Below are 13181 nucleotides of genomic sequence, written 5' to 3' on the forward strand. Positions count from 1 at the left end.
TTTACATTTTATAAGATTTACATTTATTTTTTTAATTGATATGCATCTTTCTTTTTTGCTTTCATGTGCTTAAAGTTATATATTTCTACATTTAGAATAAATATTTAAACTTAATGTTTGTATATAATTTTATTTTTAATTTTGTTTTTATATTTCTTAAACTTTAATGAGTGGAATGCAGTTAGACATTTGCATTTTTAATTTAATACATTTTTTCTTTGGTTCTTTTTGTTTCTTTCTTGTTTTTTTGTTTTTGTTTTTTATATATTTAAAATATGAAAAATTATTTACTTTGTTTTACTTAATATTTTTCTCTTTGTTCTTTCTTTCTTTCTTTCTCTGTCTCAGGATTGCTGTTCTGTTGATGTGTAGGAGTTATCACAGTATCTGCTGATTGTCGTGTGTGTGTGTGTGTGTGTGTGTGTGTGTCAGCAGCACCTGTAGGTCTGACCGTGTTTTGTGTGTGTGCATTAATAGAAAAGAGCCTCATGAATATTTAATGAATGCAAATGAGGCTGATCTTAATCATTCCATCAGTCTTTTTATGCAGAGGCTGTGTGTTGACTGCATGTGTTTTCTGAGCATTTCAAGTGTTTTTAAGTATATATATAATGTAAAGCCTGATTATCAGGTTCTTGTTATTTATTAAGATGCTGTTTACTGAGCATAAATCTGTTTTTCATGATGAATTTTACAAGTGCAGTAATTTTATGCTTGGGATCTGCAGTGATTTTCCTCTTTATGTGCCATTTTATTGCATAACATTTGTTTTTATGCTTCATGCAGCCTGAATTATTCTTTAATTAGCATAACATAATGTTTTATGTCTCATTGTGACCTGTGATGGCAGCGTTAACATGTTTGATGTCTGGCGTTGAATCATACAAACACATGCATAGAGAAAATCAGCTCACAGCTCTTCTGTTATTCTAGGGTAGACCGGGGCTAGTTGTCACAGGTTTCAGTAAGTCTGGTTTATGATGATATATAGTATAAAATTAATTAATCTGTTTTATAGTTGCTGGTACACGAGTGCTGGCCACAGGAGGAGCGTCATCCAACAAGGACATTTTACAGGTATTTACAGTATTTTACAAAACAACGCTGAGATTTGCCAGATTTCTATAAATGATTTTCTGACTTCGTATTTTTGTCTTGTTTTCTAGTATAAATGTCTAAACATTCTTGAATCAAGATGCATTGATTTGACAAGTAAAATGACTTAAAATATTGTCTTGTTTTCTGAAAAAAATATCAAAATTTTGTAAGCTTTTGCTTAAAACAAGCAAAAATATCTGCCAATGGGGTAAGAAAAATAATCTTAATTCAAAGGCTAAAAAGGTTATTATTCTTGCCACATTTGGCAGATATGTTTGCTTGTTTTAAGCAAAAACGAACAAACTTTTGATATTTTTTTAGAAAAGTAGTGCTGTCAAATGATTAATCGCGATTAATCGCATCCAAAATAAAAGTTTTTGTTTACACAATATATGTGTGTATACTGTGCATATTTATTATGAATATATAAATACAAACACATGCATGTATATATTTAAGAAAAAATGTTTATATATAATATAAAATATAAGAATATAAATATATAAATGTTTAATATTTTCAAAATATATACTGTATGTGTGTGTATTTATATAAATGTAATAAATGTACACAGTACACATACATATATTCTGTAAAAAATGTTTATTTTGGATGCGATTAATCGTTTGACAGCACTAAAAATAAGACATAATATCTTCAGTAATTTTACTTTTAGTTTTATTCAAGAATTCTTAGTATTTTGTCTTGTTTTCTAGTATAAATATCTAAGTGAGAAAATCTTTTTTTTTGCAGTGTGCCGTTTCAAATGTCTTATTTTTACAAATGTAAATATATATATATATATATATATATATATATATTATAAAACTAACACATTAAATGTACATTTTAAATCTTAAAAAATAAATAAATTACATGTTAGTTTTATACTTATGTAAATTTATTTTTTAAAGATTTCATATTTGCATTTATATTTGGAAAAACTGATTTAAGATTTATATGTAAGTGTATTTTATTTTTTATTTTTTTTAAATATTTAATGTGTGTATTTACATTTGGGGAAATTTTTTTTATCAAAATAAGTTATTGTATGTAAGTATATAAATTTAATTTTTAAATGTTTTTAGAAAACCAACAAATGTGCACGCTTCTCCTGCAACCAGATGATTGTAAATGTGTCTTGATTATGTTGTTGTAATGCTCCTTCAGGTTCTGTCTGACGTCTTCAACGCTCCGGTTTACACCATCGACGTGACAAATTCGGCCTGTCTGGGCTGCGCTTACAGAGCCTTACATGGTAATAATAATAATTACATTATCAGATAATCCCACAGAGACCAACTACGTGTTTACGTGACAGCACTAGATCTACTAGATAAGCCAGATTCACATTTAAGATAATGCAATTTCAGATGTCTAACCTTTATATATTTTAATGACTAAATAAACTATTAGCATATTTAATGTGGATGTAATTTACATTTTAATTTAAATATTAAATATTTTGTAAATCTGTATGTTGGACAACACTGCCCATTGATGTAAAAAAAAAAAAAATAAATAAATATATATATATATATATATATAATTTTTTTTTTTTTTTAGTTTGTAAGGATGTTTGGTTTAAAGATTTGAAGATTTTTGTTTAGATTTAACATTCTGATTTAAAGTTAGATTTAATATTTTCATTTAGACAAAAATTGACTTAAGTTCTATATGCAATAGTTAATAATTTTTGTTTTATTTTGTTCATGACATATAACTTCTATAATGTATGAAAAATACTTTAGACTATGATGTATGAAATTTCAATAAAAAAAATAAAAATATTTATTTAGGAAAAAATGCAAAATTTAGCTTGCCTTAAAGTTTTATTTGTTTATATATTTTGATTTAAAGTTAGATTTACTATTTACATTTGGACGAAAAAAGACAAATGAATATTATTTCATGACATGAAAAATATTATTTATGTAAATCTGGCAAAATAGAGCTGTTTTGTTGACTTTATTTCATATTTGGCACCTTAGACAGTTATGAGAAGGATGCTTGATATTTGCTGTCCAGCATGTGTGCTTCAGTTCGGCGTCAGCGTCTCGATCCGCATCGATCTGATCATACAGACGGAGCGCTAATGAAGTGTGTTTGCTGCACGGGTCTGATCAGGAGAATATGATGGAGAGGCTCGTTTAACAGCAGTGCAGCAGTGAAATCTGAAGCGTCCCGTCAGAATCAAACACAAGCAGATGAGGCTTTAATCACATAATTAAAGGTCAGGGCTCTTTCTTTAACAGACGTGGAGAGTGACTTTCTGAAGTGTTTACAGATGATTCTTATTGTGCATTAATCCTGACGACGAGCTGCTGTTAATTAGGAGAACAGACTCGGATTGGCTGCATCCCTTTACTTGAGATGTTGCTCGTTTCCATAGAGACGGACGACACAGCAACACTGACCCACAGGAAACAGTGTGGCGATATCAACAAAAACATTTATTTCAAAAACCTAAATAAATAAATAAATTAAAAAAAAAAAAAATATATATATATATATATATATATATATGTGTGTGTGTATGTCTTTAAAAATATTTTTAAACTTTTAAATATATAATATAATGAATATTTATTCTGTATATGTTTAAATAAAAAATAAATATTTAAATATAAAATGTGAAAAATATACATTTCTATTTACACTTTAATTACCGGATTGATTTATTTACTTTTTATGTATATGACTATTTCTATATGCGTGACTACTTAATGACTTCATTTTTATAAAATGTATTTGCTGTTTCTACTATTATATTTTTACTATTTATTTATAGTATTATATATAAATAAAGTTAAGAAGTAGTAGTAATAATAATAATAATAATAATTTATTTATTTATTTTGGACAATCCAGAGAATTAAATACGTTAACAATTAATTTAACAATTCATTCTTTAACAATTTCACAATTTAATAGCTATTTGCTATTTATGTATATATTATGTGTATATATAAAATTAAAAATAATATAATTTATTTTATTGTGTGTGTGTGTGCCTGTGTGTATATATTCTATATAATATATATACACACACGCACGCACTCACACAAATAAATTATATTAAAAAAAGTGCATTATGTTTACATAGTAGTTGTCACATTATTATGTTATATTTGATGCTAATCACTTGAGTCCTGTATCTGTCAGGATCAGAAATCTATGATATATGAAACTCAGAAGCACATCTCTTCTCTTCTGGTTCTTGGATGCTGACCGTCGAGTGGACGTATAGTTTCTCCGAGGATGATGCAGCGGTCGCGAGCTGAAGGAGAAGCTGATGTAGCTGCTGTAAAACCTCATTAGTCTTTCACACGAGATGAAGCAACTTCAGTGAAACCGTAAAACCCTGCGGATCTTCTGTCCGTTCGTTCACTGAGTTCATTTCTGTTATACTGTTATACTGGCAGAGCGTGTTTTATGAGGCCTTTATTCACCATATTTTGAAATCTGTTGGCTTTTGTCTATGATTTAATAAGACCTTGGATCTCACACAATGTCATATGGCCAGCCGGTGCTTTTCATTGCATCCTCTCAGAAGAAATCGCTTTTATTTCAGTTTCTGGGTTCAATAAGGCTTTCATCATTCTGCTGCTTTTCACTGCTGTAATGCATCCGCTGGATTTCACTGCTGTTTGGTTCACCGTTCATCTGAACATTGTGTAGAAGATGAGACATCAGGTCACTGCTGCTCTGAACCTTGATTTTTACCTGTTTAAATGCTAATTAAACTTCTCAGAAGAAGCGTTTTTAATCCTCGATCAGTGCTGATCATCGTCACACCAAAGCTGTGTGTTAGACCCAATTTTTTATAACATCTTATCTACATGTTGAATGAATGTTTGTGGAAGAAACCAATACATCTCATGCGCTTTTTGGGTTCATCAAGTACTTTGATTTCAGATATAAAGTGCTTTTCTTTTATATCAAAGCTCTCAGTGGAAAAGTAGAAGATATTCTTAATGAGACATACGGATTTATAAAAGTCAGAGAATTATGGATTTCTCCAGTCAACTGAAATGAAAACACATGAGATGCAATTTGTATGACTTCATTAAGACCTCTTCATGTGAATGAAAAATTATATGGTGATTTATATTTTAAAGCTCTAAAACAAAAAAAGCACTATAAAGGTTTTATGTGTATTTTTATTTATGTAGTTTTTTTTTTTTTGGTCTGAGCTACTTTTTATAGTTAAAATTCACATAGTTTTATATATATATATATATATATATATATATATATATATATATATATATATATATATATATATATATATATATATATATATATTTAATTATTTAAATAATTTAAATAATTTCTTTACTTACTTATTTAAATATTTTTATTTGTCAGACCTGGTCTGTTTTATTAAATGATTGGGATTTATAATTACAAGCTTTAAAATAGATTAATATTAAAATGATTAAAATTAATTAAATTTTCTATAATTTTATTTTATTCAATCTAAGCTGCTCTATTCTATAAATGGAATTTAGATTGTGATTATAATTAAAAGCTCTAAGAAGAACACAAAAAAGAACCGAAAGGTGGTTCTATGGCATCGTGAAGCACCTTTATTTTTAAGAGTCCTGTACTGAACTGATTGTGTGTTTCTTCAGTGACGCTGTATGACTGAATGTGTGTGTTTCTGCAGGTCTGGTGTCAGAAACAGGAGCATCTTTCACAGAGACGCTCAGAAACGCTCCAGAACCGCAGCTGGCTGTCAGACCCGCTCCGAGAGCGCAAGAGGTACAAATACTCTCACTTCACAATATCGCAATTCATATTCCTTTCTGAATCACAAAACAGTCTCGATCCTGACTCAGTCTCACACTGGTGACGTTACTGTGCATAACGTCAAAGATAAATCCTTCGCACAGTGAACTGTGCTGTAGATGTCTGTGAATCACTTTCTTTTACAGGTTCATTTCAAAGAATCAATTACAAAATGATTCGGTGATTCCTTGATTTCATCACTGACATTCATTTTTATGTAGGAACGTATTGCAGTTCATTACATTTCAATTGAGTTTCATTAAGTAGTGTGTTTATTGTAATTTCAAGTGTTTCAGTTCAGTTTATTGTAGTCGTGATTCATAGTGAAACATAGTTATTTAGAGCCAAAATATAATTTGGGATGTCATTAAACAATACTAATGTTTTATTTTTATTTGTCTGAGCTGCTCTATTCCATAAAATGTCATTCGCATTGTGATTTATAGTGAAAATAGTGCCATAAGTTGATGCATTTATTTTTGTTTTATTTAATTATTTTATTGTACATGAAAATTATAATGTGATTTTAAAATCTCTAAAAGGACAAAATCAGATTTTATTTTATTTTATTTTATTTTATTTTATTTTATTTTATTTTATTTTATTTTTATTTTATTTTATTATTTTATTTTATTTTATTTTATTTTTATTTTATTTTTATTTTATTTTATTTTATTTTATTTTTATTTTTTATTTTTTTTATTTTTTTTCATTTTTTTTATCTGATTCAAATCAGGACACATAGTTATATACAACCAAAATATAATTTGTCATTAAACCTTATTAATATTCATTAGTCCTCAACTCAAGATCGGGGTCATGAGCCTTCAGATCACGATTCGGTTCAGACCGGTTTTGTGTTTTAAATAAAGCTGAAAGTTGATGCATTTATTTTTGTTTTATTTAATTATTTTATTGTACATGAAAATTATAATGTGATTTTAAAATCTCTAAAAAGGACAAAATCAGATATTTTTATTTTATTTTATTTTATTTTATTTTATTTTATTTTATTTTATTTTATTTTATTTTATTTTATTTTATTATTCATTTATTTTATTATATTGTCATTAAACCTTATTAATATTCATTAGTCCTCAACTCAAGACCGTTCAGACCGGTTTTGTGTTTTGAATAAATCCATGTAGATGTTGAATGAGTGTTTGATGTAGTAACACCGTCTCTTTACTGTGGACTTCGGACTAGAAATATAAGCTTATTGATTGATATGTCTGAGTGATTGTGTTCACCAGTGAAACAGCAGATCTCGGTCGCTCTGATCTTCTGAACGCTGCACATGATCGCGTCTTTCCGCTGATCTCTGACCCGCTTCATGAGTCAGTGCATCTTCATTAAACGCTTCATCCCTCCGCAGAGATGCATTGTGAGGGAAATTGCACACGCAGGGTCAGTCCGGGACGAGCTGAATGCCGCTGGATATAGACAAAGCCTCTTTCATTGAGGCTTAACAAACACAGTCAGACCCCATGAACCTGCAGGATGAGAGAAATACATCCTCACCTGACACAGAATAATAGGAGACTGATGCATCTATATCATGTGTACATGATCCTGAATGGCCAAAGTCAGGAGTAGCAGTATTATAAGAATTATATGGTTTTGAACACTTTTTCCACCTCATGTCTGACAGAAATTAGTGTGCACTCATTTTATGCAAGTGAAATGATTTTCTTTCCTCCTTACTGTATATTATACATTAGACCCCGGTATTAACCCCAGTGTGCTGTTGTGCACTGCCTCATTTCTCGAAAGGCATTACATTACACATATACATGCTATTGGTCGTTTCTTATTTTTGTGGAAACTTGTTTTTTGTTTGTTGAATGAATGAATGAATGAATTTATTTATTTGCATTTACATTTATTTATATGCATTTTAATATATTTGTTCATTTCAATTTGAATTTATTTAAACACATTTATTTAAATGCATTTACACTTATTTAAGTGCATTTAAATTTATTTGCTTAAATGCATATGATTTATTTTTAAATGCATGTAATTTAATTAGTTTACATTTTTAAAATTTGTATTTGTTGTAATGAATTTCTTTTCTTTATTTTATTTTAATACTCATAATTATTTTATATTAAAGTAATTTTATTATAATTATCATTATAAAAAATAAAAATAAAAATAAATATATATATATATATATATATATATTTGTCTTTATATATGTATAAAAATATAATGTATATGTATCTTTGGGCAGATATTTTGAATGTTTTGAAATGATTTATCATATTTAATTTTTTTAATGATTTACTTTAATTTTGGATTTCATCAATTCACTAACCCCAGTTTGAGAAACCCGGCTGTGGAGGAAGTTTTCAGTTCTTGAAGTTAGAGTGTTTACTCTTTTATGGAAATTTTGATTTCTTTTTGTTTCTGGACAATTAATATGTCAAATATAAGTACGGTTTGTTATAATGAACTGTTTATCTTACGTTTTGTTTACCTGTCAAGAGCGTTTTAACTACCTTCCCGATCAAAGATGAAAGACTGACAGCTCTATTTAGCAAAAGGCAAATTGAAGGAAAATTCCCATCATGCTCTATGAACCTCATTATTATGCATGAGTTTGGCTTTGACGGCTCAACACGAAGCATTATGATCCGGTTTTTCTGAATGTTTTCTCTGGAGCTTGACGTGTTTTCCACAGAAGAAAGAAAGTCATATGGAGTGAGTAAATGATGACAAGATGATCATTTTTCGATAAACTATTGCATTAATGTGCTTCTATAAATTTCTCGTCCAACACGTATCAGTTAGTGGCGTTTGCGTGTGAAATGCATGGAAGCCCATTTCCAACACATCAGAAAAAACATCATGCTTTGGTGAACCACAGTTATGATGAGTAACTCAAAACTATGAGATAAACACTCAGAATTATGATATACTTGGGCATAATGAGTTGAAATTGTAACATCAAATGTCAAAATCTTGTATGCTGCTATTTTCTACCTTTTACATAACAATTTTGAATTTTATCTCATAATTAAGACTTAGATGTCATCATTTTAACTTTTTACCCCACAATTATGACTTATGTTTAATTACTCTTTTTAATCTCATAACTGATTTGATTAATTTACTTACTATATCATAATCTTTTTGTCATATTTCTGACTTGGTATGTTGTAATTGTGACTTTTTATCTCACAATTATGATTTTTAATCTTATGACTTAGTGTTTCATAATTTCGACATTTCTTAATAATGACTTTTTAATCTCATAATTAATTATCTTTTTGTTAAAATGATGACTTGATGACTGTCATAATTTCATTTTATAATTATGACTTAGTTTGTCATAATTGAATGCCGTAATTTTGACTGTTTATCTCATAATTATGATTTTTTTTTGTCTCATTATGACTTTTTTATGTTGTAAATGTGACTTTATCTCATAATTATGACTCACTATTCCATAATTTTTCATGTCATAGTAATGACCTTTTAATCTCAAAATTATGACTTAACTCAGTCATAATTTCGATTTATCTCATAATTATAACTTGAGATGTCATGTTTTGACTTTTCCTCATAATTATGATTTGATTTTATAACTTTTAGTCTCATAATTATAACTTTGTATGTCATAATTATGACTTTTTGTCTCATTACTTAGTATGGCATAATTTCCATGTGCCATACAGCAATATAATTATACATTTTTATGTTAAAATTATGACTTGGTGTCATAATTTCAATTTATCTCATAATCATGACTGTCATTATTTTGCCTTTTGATGTCATAATTGTGACACTTCATCATTTTTGACTCGTAATTGTGACTTTATCTCATAATTCTGATTTGCTGAAATCTTCCAGAGCGTCTGAAGGGAATAAAACGCAGTTCTGTCAGAAACACCTGGAAACTCATGCATTAACCGCAGCATCAACACCGTCTCAGATGTAGAGTTGCATTATTAAGTGGGATTCATTCATATCAATGAGCCACTGAGGGCAGGCGGTGTAGTGTGTACCGCTGACTTGTGCTGTATGAATTAGAGATGTGCTTTTGATATGACATGACTGTGTGTCATACGCAGGCCACTGGTTTATTATAAGCACACAATGACTGGCTCTGACCTCCAGCTGCACATTCAAACAGCCTCTGATTACATCTCGTTATCGTAATGTCCTTTCTGTGTCTCGTTCCCTTTCAGAAGAGCTGGAGTTTATTTTCTCTTTCTTCTGTTTGCATTGTAGTGCATTACAGGAAATTCTTCTAATGTTTAGATGGAGTGACTCAATGACATTTTGAAGTCATTCGCAGCTCATTTATTTTATTTATATAACAGCAGAGTCTTACAGAATATTTGCATAAACAATGTTGCTAAAATGCTAAAATAAAAAAGAAGCTATAAAGGGATGCGTTGCTCTTTCTTTTAAAAGTAATGTCTTCCTGTGGATTGATTTGCAGGCGTCTCACCCAGTGCTGTGGATTTACAACACAATCATCTCGAAGGGTTTATACGGCGCTTTCAAATTTAAAACTTGCGATTGGAAAATAGATTCTTTTTCAGGAGTTTTCTGCTTTTTTTGTGATGTATACGCCCCCAAAAAGCTAAATCTGTTTAATAATAATAATAATAATAATAAACTTAAATGCAGTAATAATTATTATACATAATAAAAAACCCTTAAGCATAAATATAATAATAATAATTATAAAATAAAAATAATTGTTGTAAGAAGGACTATTATATATCAATAATAATCCTCATCAAACATAAAAATAATATACAAATAATTGTTAGGGAAAAAAAAAATAATAACAACAACTAAACAAATGTAATATAATAATAATAATAATAATAATTAACAATTAATTAATAATTATTATGAAAAATATAAAATGGTAGTAGTGGTAATAATAATAATAATTAATAATCATTAAATATAAATAATCATTAAACATGAATATAATAATTATCCTCATCATTAAAGATACATATAAAATTCATACGTACATAATGATATAATAGCAATAATTGTTATAATAAAATTATAAAAATAAATGAAATTATTTATTATTCATTGTTCCCCCCCCCCCATTATATTTGCCCTCAATTGATAAAAAGCAAAAACCACACAAGTCTGTTTTTATTTATTTATTTATTTATTTATACATGCATACATGCATACTGTGGTAAATGAGGTTGATTTCATGTTGCTTTTGTGTGGCTTATTGCTTGAATGATGAATGAATGGAGAAAATTTACTGGTAATAAATATTTCTTACTGGCCATAAAAAGTTTATTATTATTATTATTATGTATTTTGTCTCTAAACCTTTAGAATAATTGAATAATTTAGCATTTTCCCCTGTATATCAGTGTGAATCACTTACATCTTACACGAGCGTCCGTCTCTGTCATGTGACAAACACACCCACATGAACAAAACGGCAGCATAAGGTGGAAATAAACTGCAGATGAATTCTTCAAGGACAGATGACAAACATAACGCAGTCCAAAACCACATTACACCGCAGCAGCAGCAGAGAACGCACAGGAACAGGAGCTGAATATGGGCTGATCTTTTGTTCTGTGATATTGAAAGTGCTGAGTTTTCTGGAGGTGCTGAGAGGTTTTGAGCTGTTCATTGACGTGTTGTTCGTGTCGTTGCAGGTTTACGAGCCGCTGATGCTCAGATACGCAGCGCTGGAGGATCAGCTTCTCAAAGATCTGCTGTGAGACCTCCACAAAATCATCTCTTCATACAAACAAACACAGATACAAATCAATCCTTTCAATCAGATTTTATAATTATTAAAATATTTTTACAAAACTGTAGTAGTTATATAATAAATAAATTATGCTATTAACTATTAAAATAAATTGCAATGAATACATTTTTGTAGTAATGCAATAACATAACTAAAATATAACTAAATAGGACTAAAAATTCCTCTTTTTTTTTATTTTATTTTTTTATTTATTATGATTAATTTTGTTGAATCTCATGAAAACAACATTTGAAGTTTGAGATGATTCCTTTGAATCATTGTTAAATGGTATTTAAAAGTCATATTTTAGGATTATTCAAATATTATTAACTAAAATCACTGTAATAAATAAATAATAAATTACAGATGCCAGACTAATCAAATAATACATGCCAATGATACATTTTTGTAATAATATATTAAATACAAATTTAATATTTAATTAAATGTATGACTAAGAATAAAAACAAATATCTCTAAACATAAATAATAACGCTTATTAGTACTATTAATATTTTAGTGTTGTCAAACGATTAATCACCATTAATCGCATCCAAAATAAGTTTTTGTTTACATAATAAATGAGTGTGTACTGTGTATATAAATACAAACACATGTATATATTTCAGAAAAATTGTTTTGTTTATATATTGAATATATAATATAAAATATAATGTAAATATTTTCAAAATGTATACTGTATGTGTGTATATTTATATATACATAATAAATAAACACAGTACACACATATATATATTATGTAAACACAAACTTTTATTTTTGATGCAATTAGTTTTTTGACAGCACTATAATATTTATATTAATTAATGCTTATCATAAAGTGGTACCAATTCATTTTGTTGAATTTAATAACAGCAGCGTTTGCGGTAGTAGATGTGGTTTTCATATGAATCCAGATGGTTTTGATGCATTAGTAAACCTGTCTAAACACGTGAATCATGTGATCAGATGCACTTATTCATGATAAAGAACCAGACCTGCTGTAAAGACACTCAGTTTCATAATAAAGACCTGTTTACACGTGTGTTTGTGTGGATTTATGTGTGCACCTGTGTGAACCGTCAGCCTCTTTCTTCAGGTTTGGCCATTGTTTTGTTTAGGAAAGGTTTATGTGGTTCAGTAGATCAGATATTGTAGTTGTTTGATGTTGATTCCTGCAGCGTGAGCTTCTCTGGATGAACCTTCGAGATCCTGATGTATTTCAGCTCTCCAGCTCACGCTTGGAGCATTTTATTCATTTTGTAAACAGTTGTGCTGCCGAATATTTTTGTGGAAATGTCAAACATTTTATTTTTCAGGATTCACAGATGAATAGAAAGTTCGAAAGAACAGGATTTATTTGAAATGGAAATCTTTTGTAACATTATAAAAGTCTTAACTGTCACTTTTGATGCGTTTTTAATGCATCCCTGATGAATAAAAGTATTGATTTCTTTAAAACAGTGACCATAAACGTTTGAACCATAGTGTTTGTATGTGTTAACAATAACTAAAACTAAAACCATGA

At 28.7% G+C, this 13181-nt stretch overlaps 1 protein-coding gene across 3 annotated transcripts in view; it reads left to right on the top strand.

Moving 5' to 3' along the window:
* xylb (xylulokinase homolog (H. influenzae)) overlaps positions 1-13181 on the top strand; it is a 33086-nt gene that overhangs the window by 17030 nt on the left and 2875 nt on the right. The window contains exons 16-19 of one of the 3 annotated variants that reach the window (XR_009269141.1): positions 1019-1077; positions 2269-2356; positions 3127-3331; positions 5771-5865. Coding sequence is in view for 2 of the 3 variants with exons in the window: in XM_058765850.1 (XP_058621833.1) it covers positions 1019-1077; positions 2269-2356; positions 5771-5865; positions 11556-11621 (308 nt within the window). In the remaining variant the exon portion in view is untranslated. Of the gene's footprint in view, positions 1-1018; positions 1078-2268; positions 2357-3126; positions 3332-5770; positions 5866-11555; positions 13122-13181 lie in introns of those variants that run through there. The other 2 variants (XM_058765849.1, XM_058765850.1) reach the window with 2 other exon arrangements.

Source organism: Onychostoma macrolepis, chromosome 24 (genome assembly GCF_012432095.1).
Source record: "Onychostoma macrolepis isolate SWU-2019 chromosome 24, ASM1243209v1, whole genome shotgun sequence".
Lineage (NCBI taxonomy): Eukaryota > Metazoa > Chordata > Actinopteri > Cypriniformes > Cyprinidae > Onychostoma > Onychostoma macrolepis.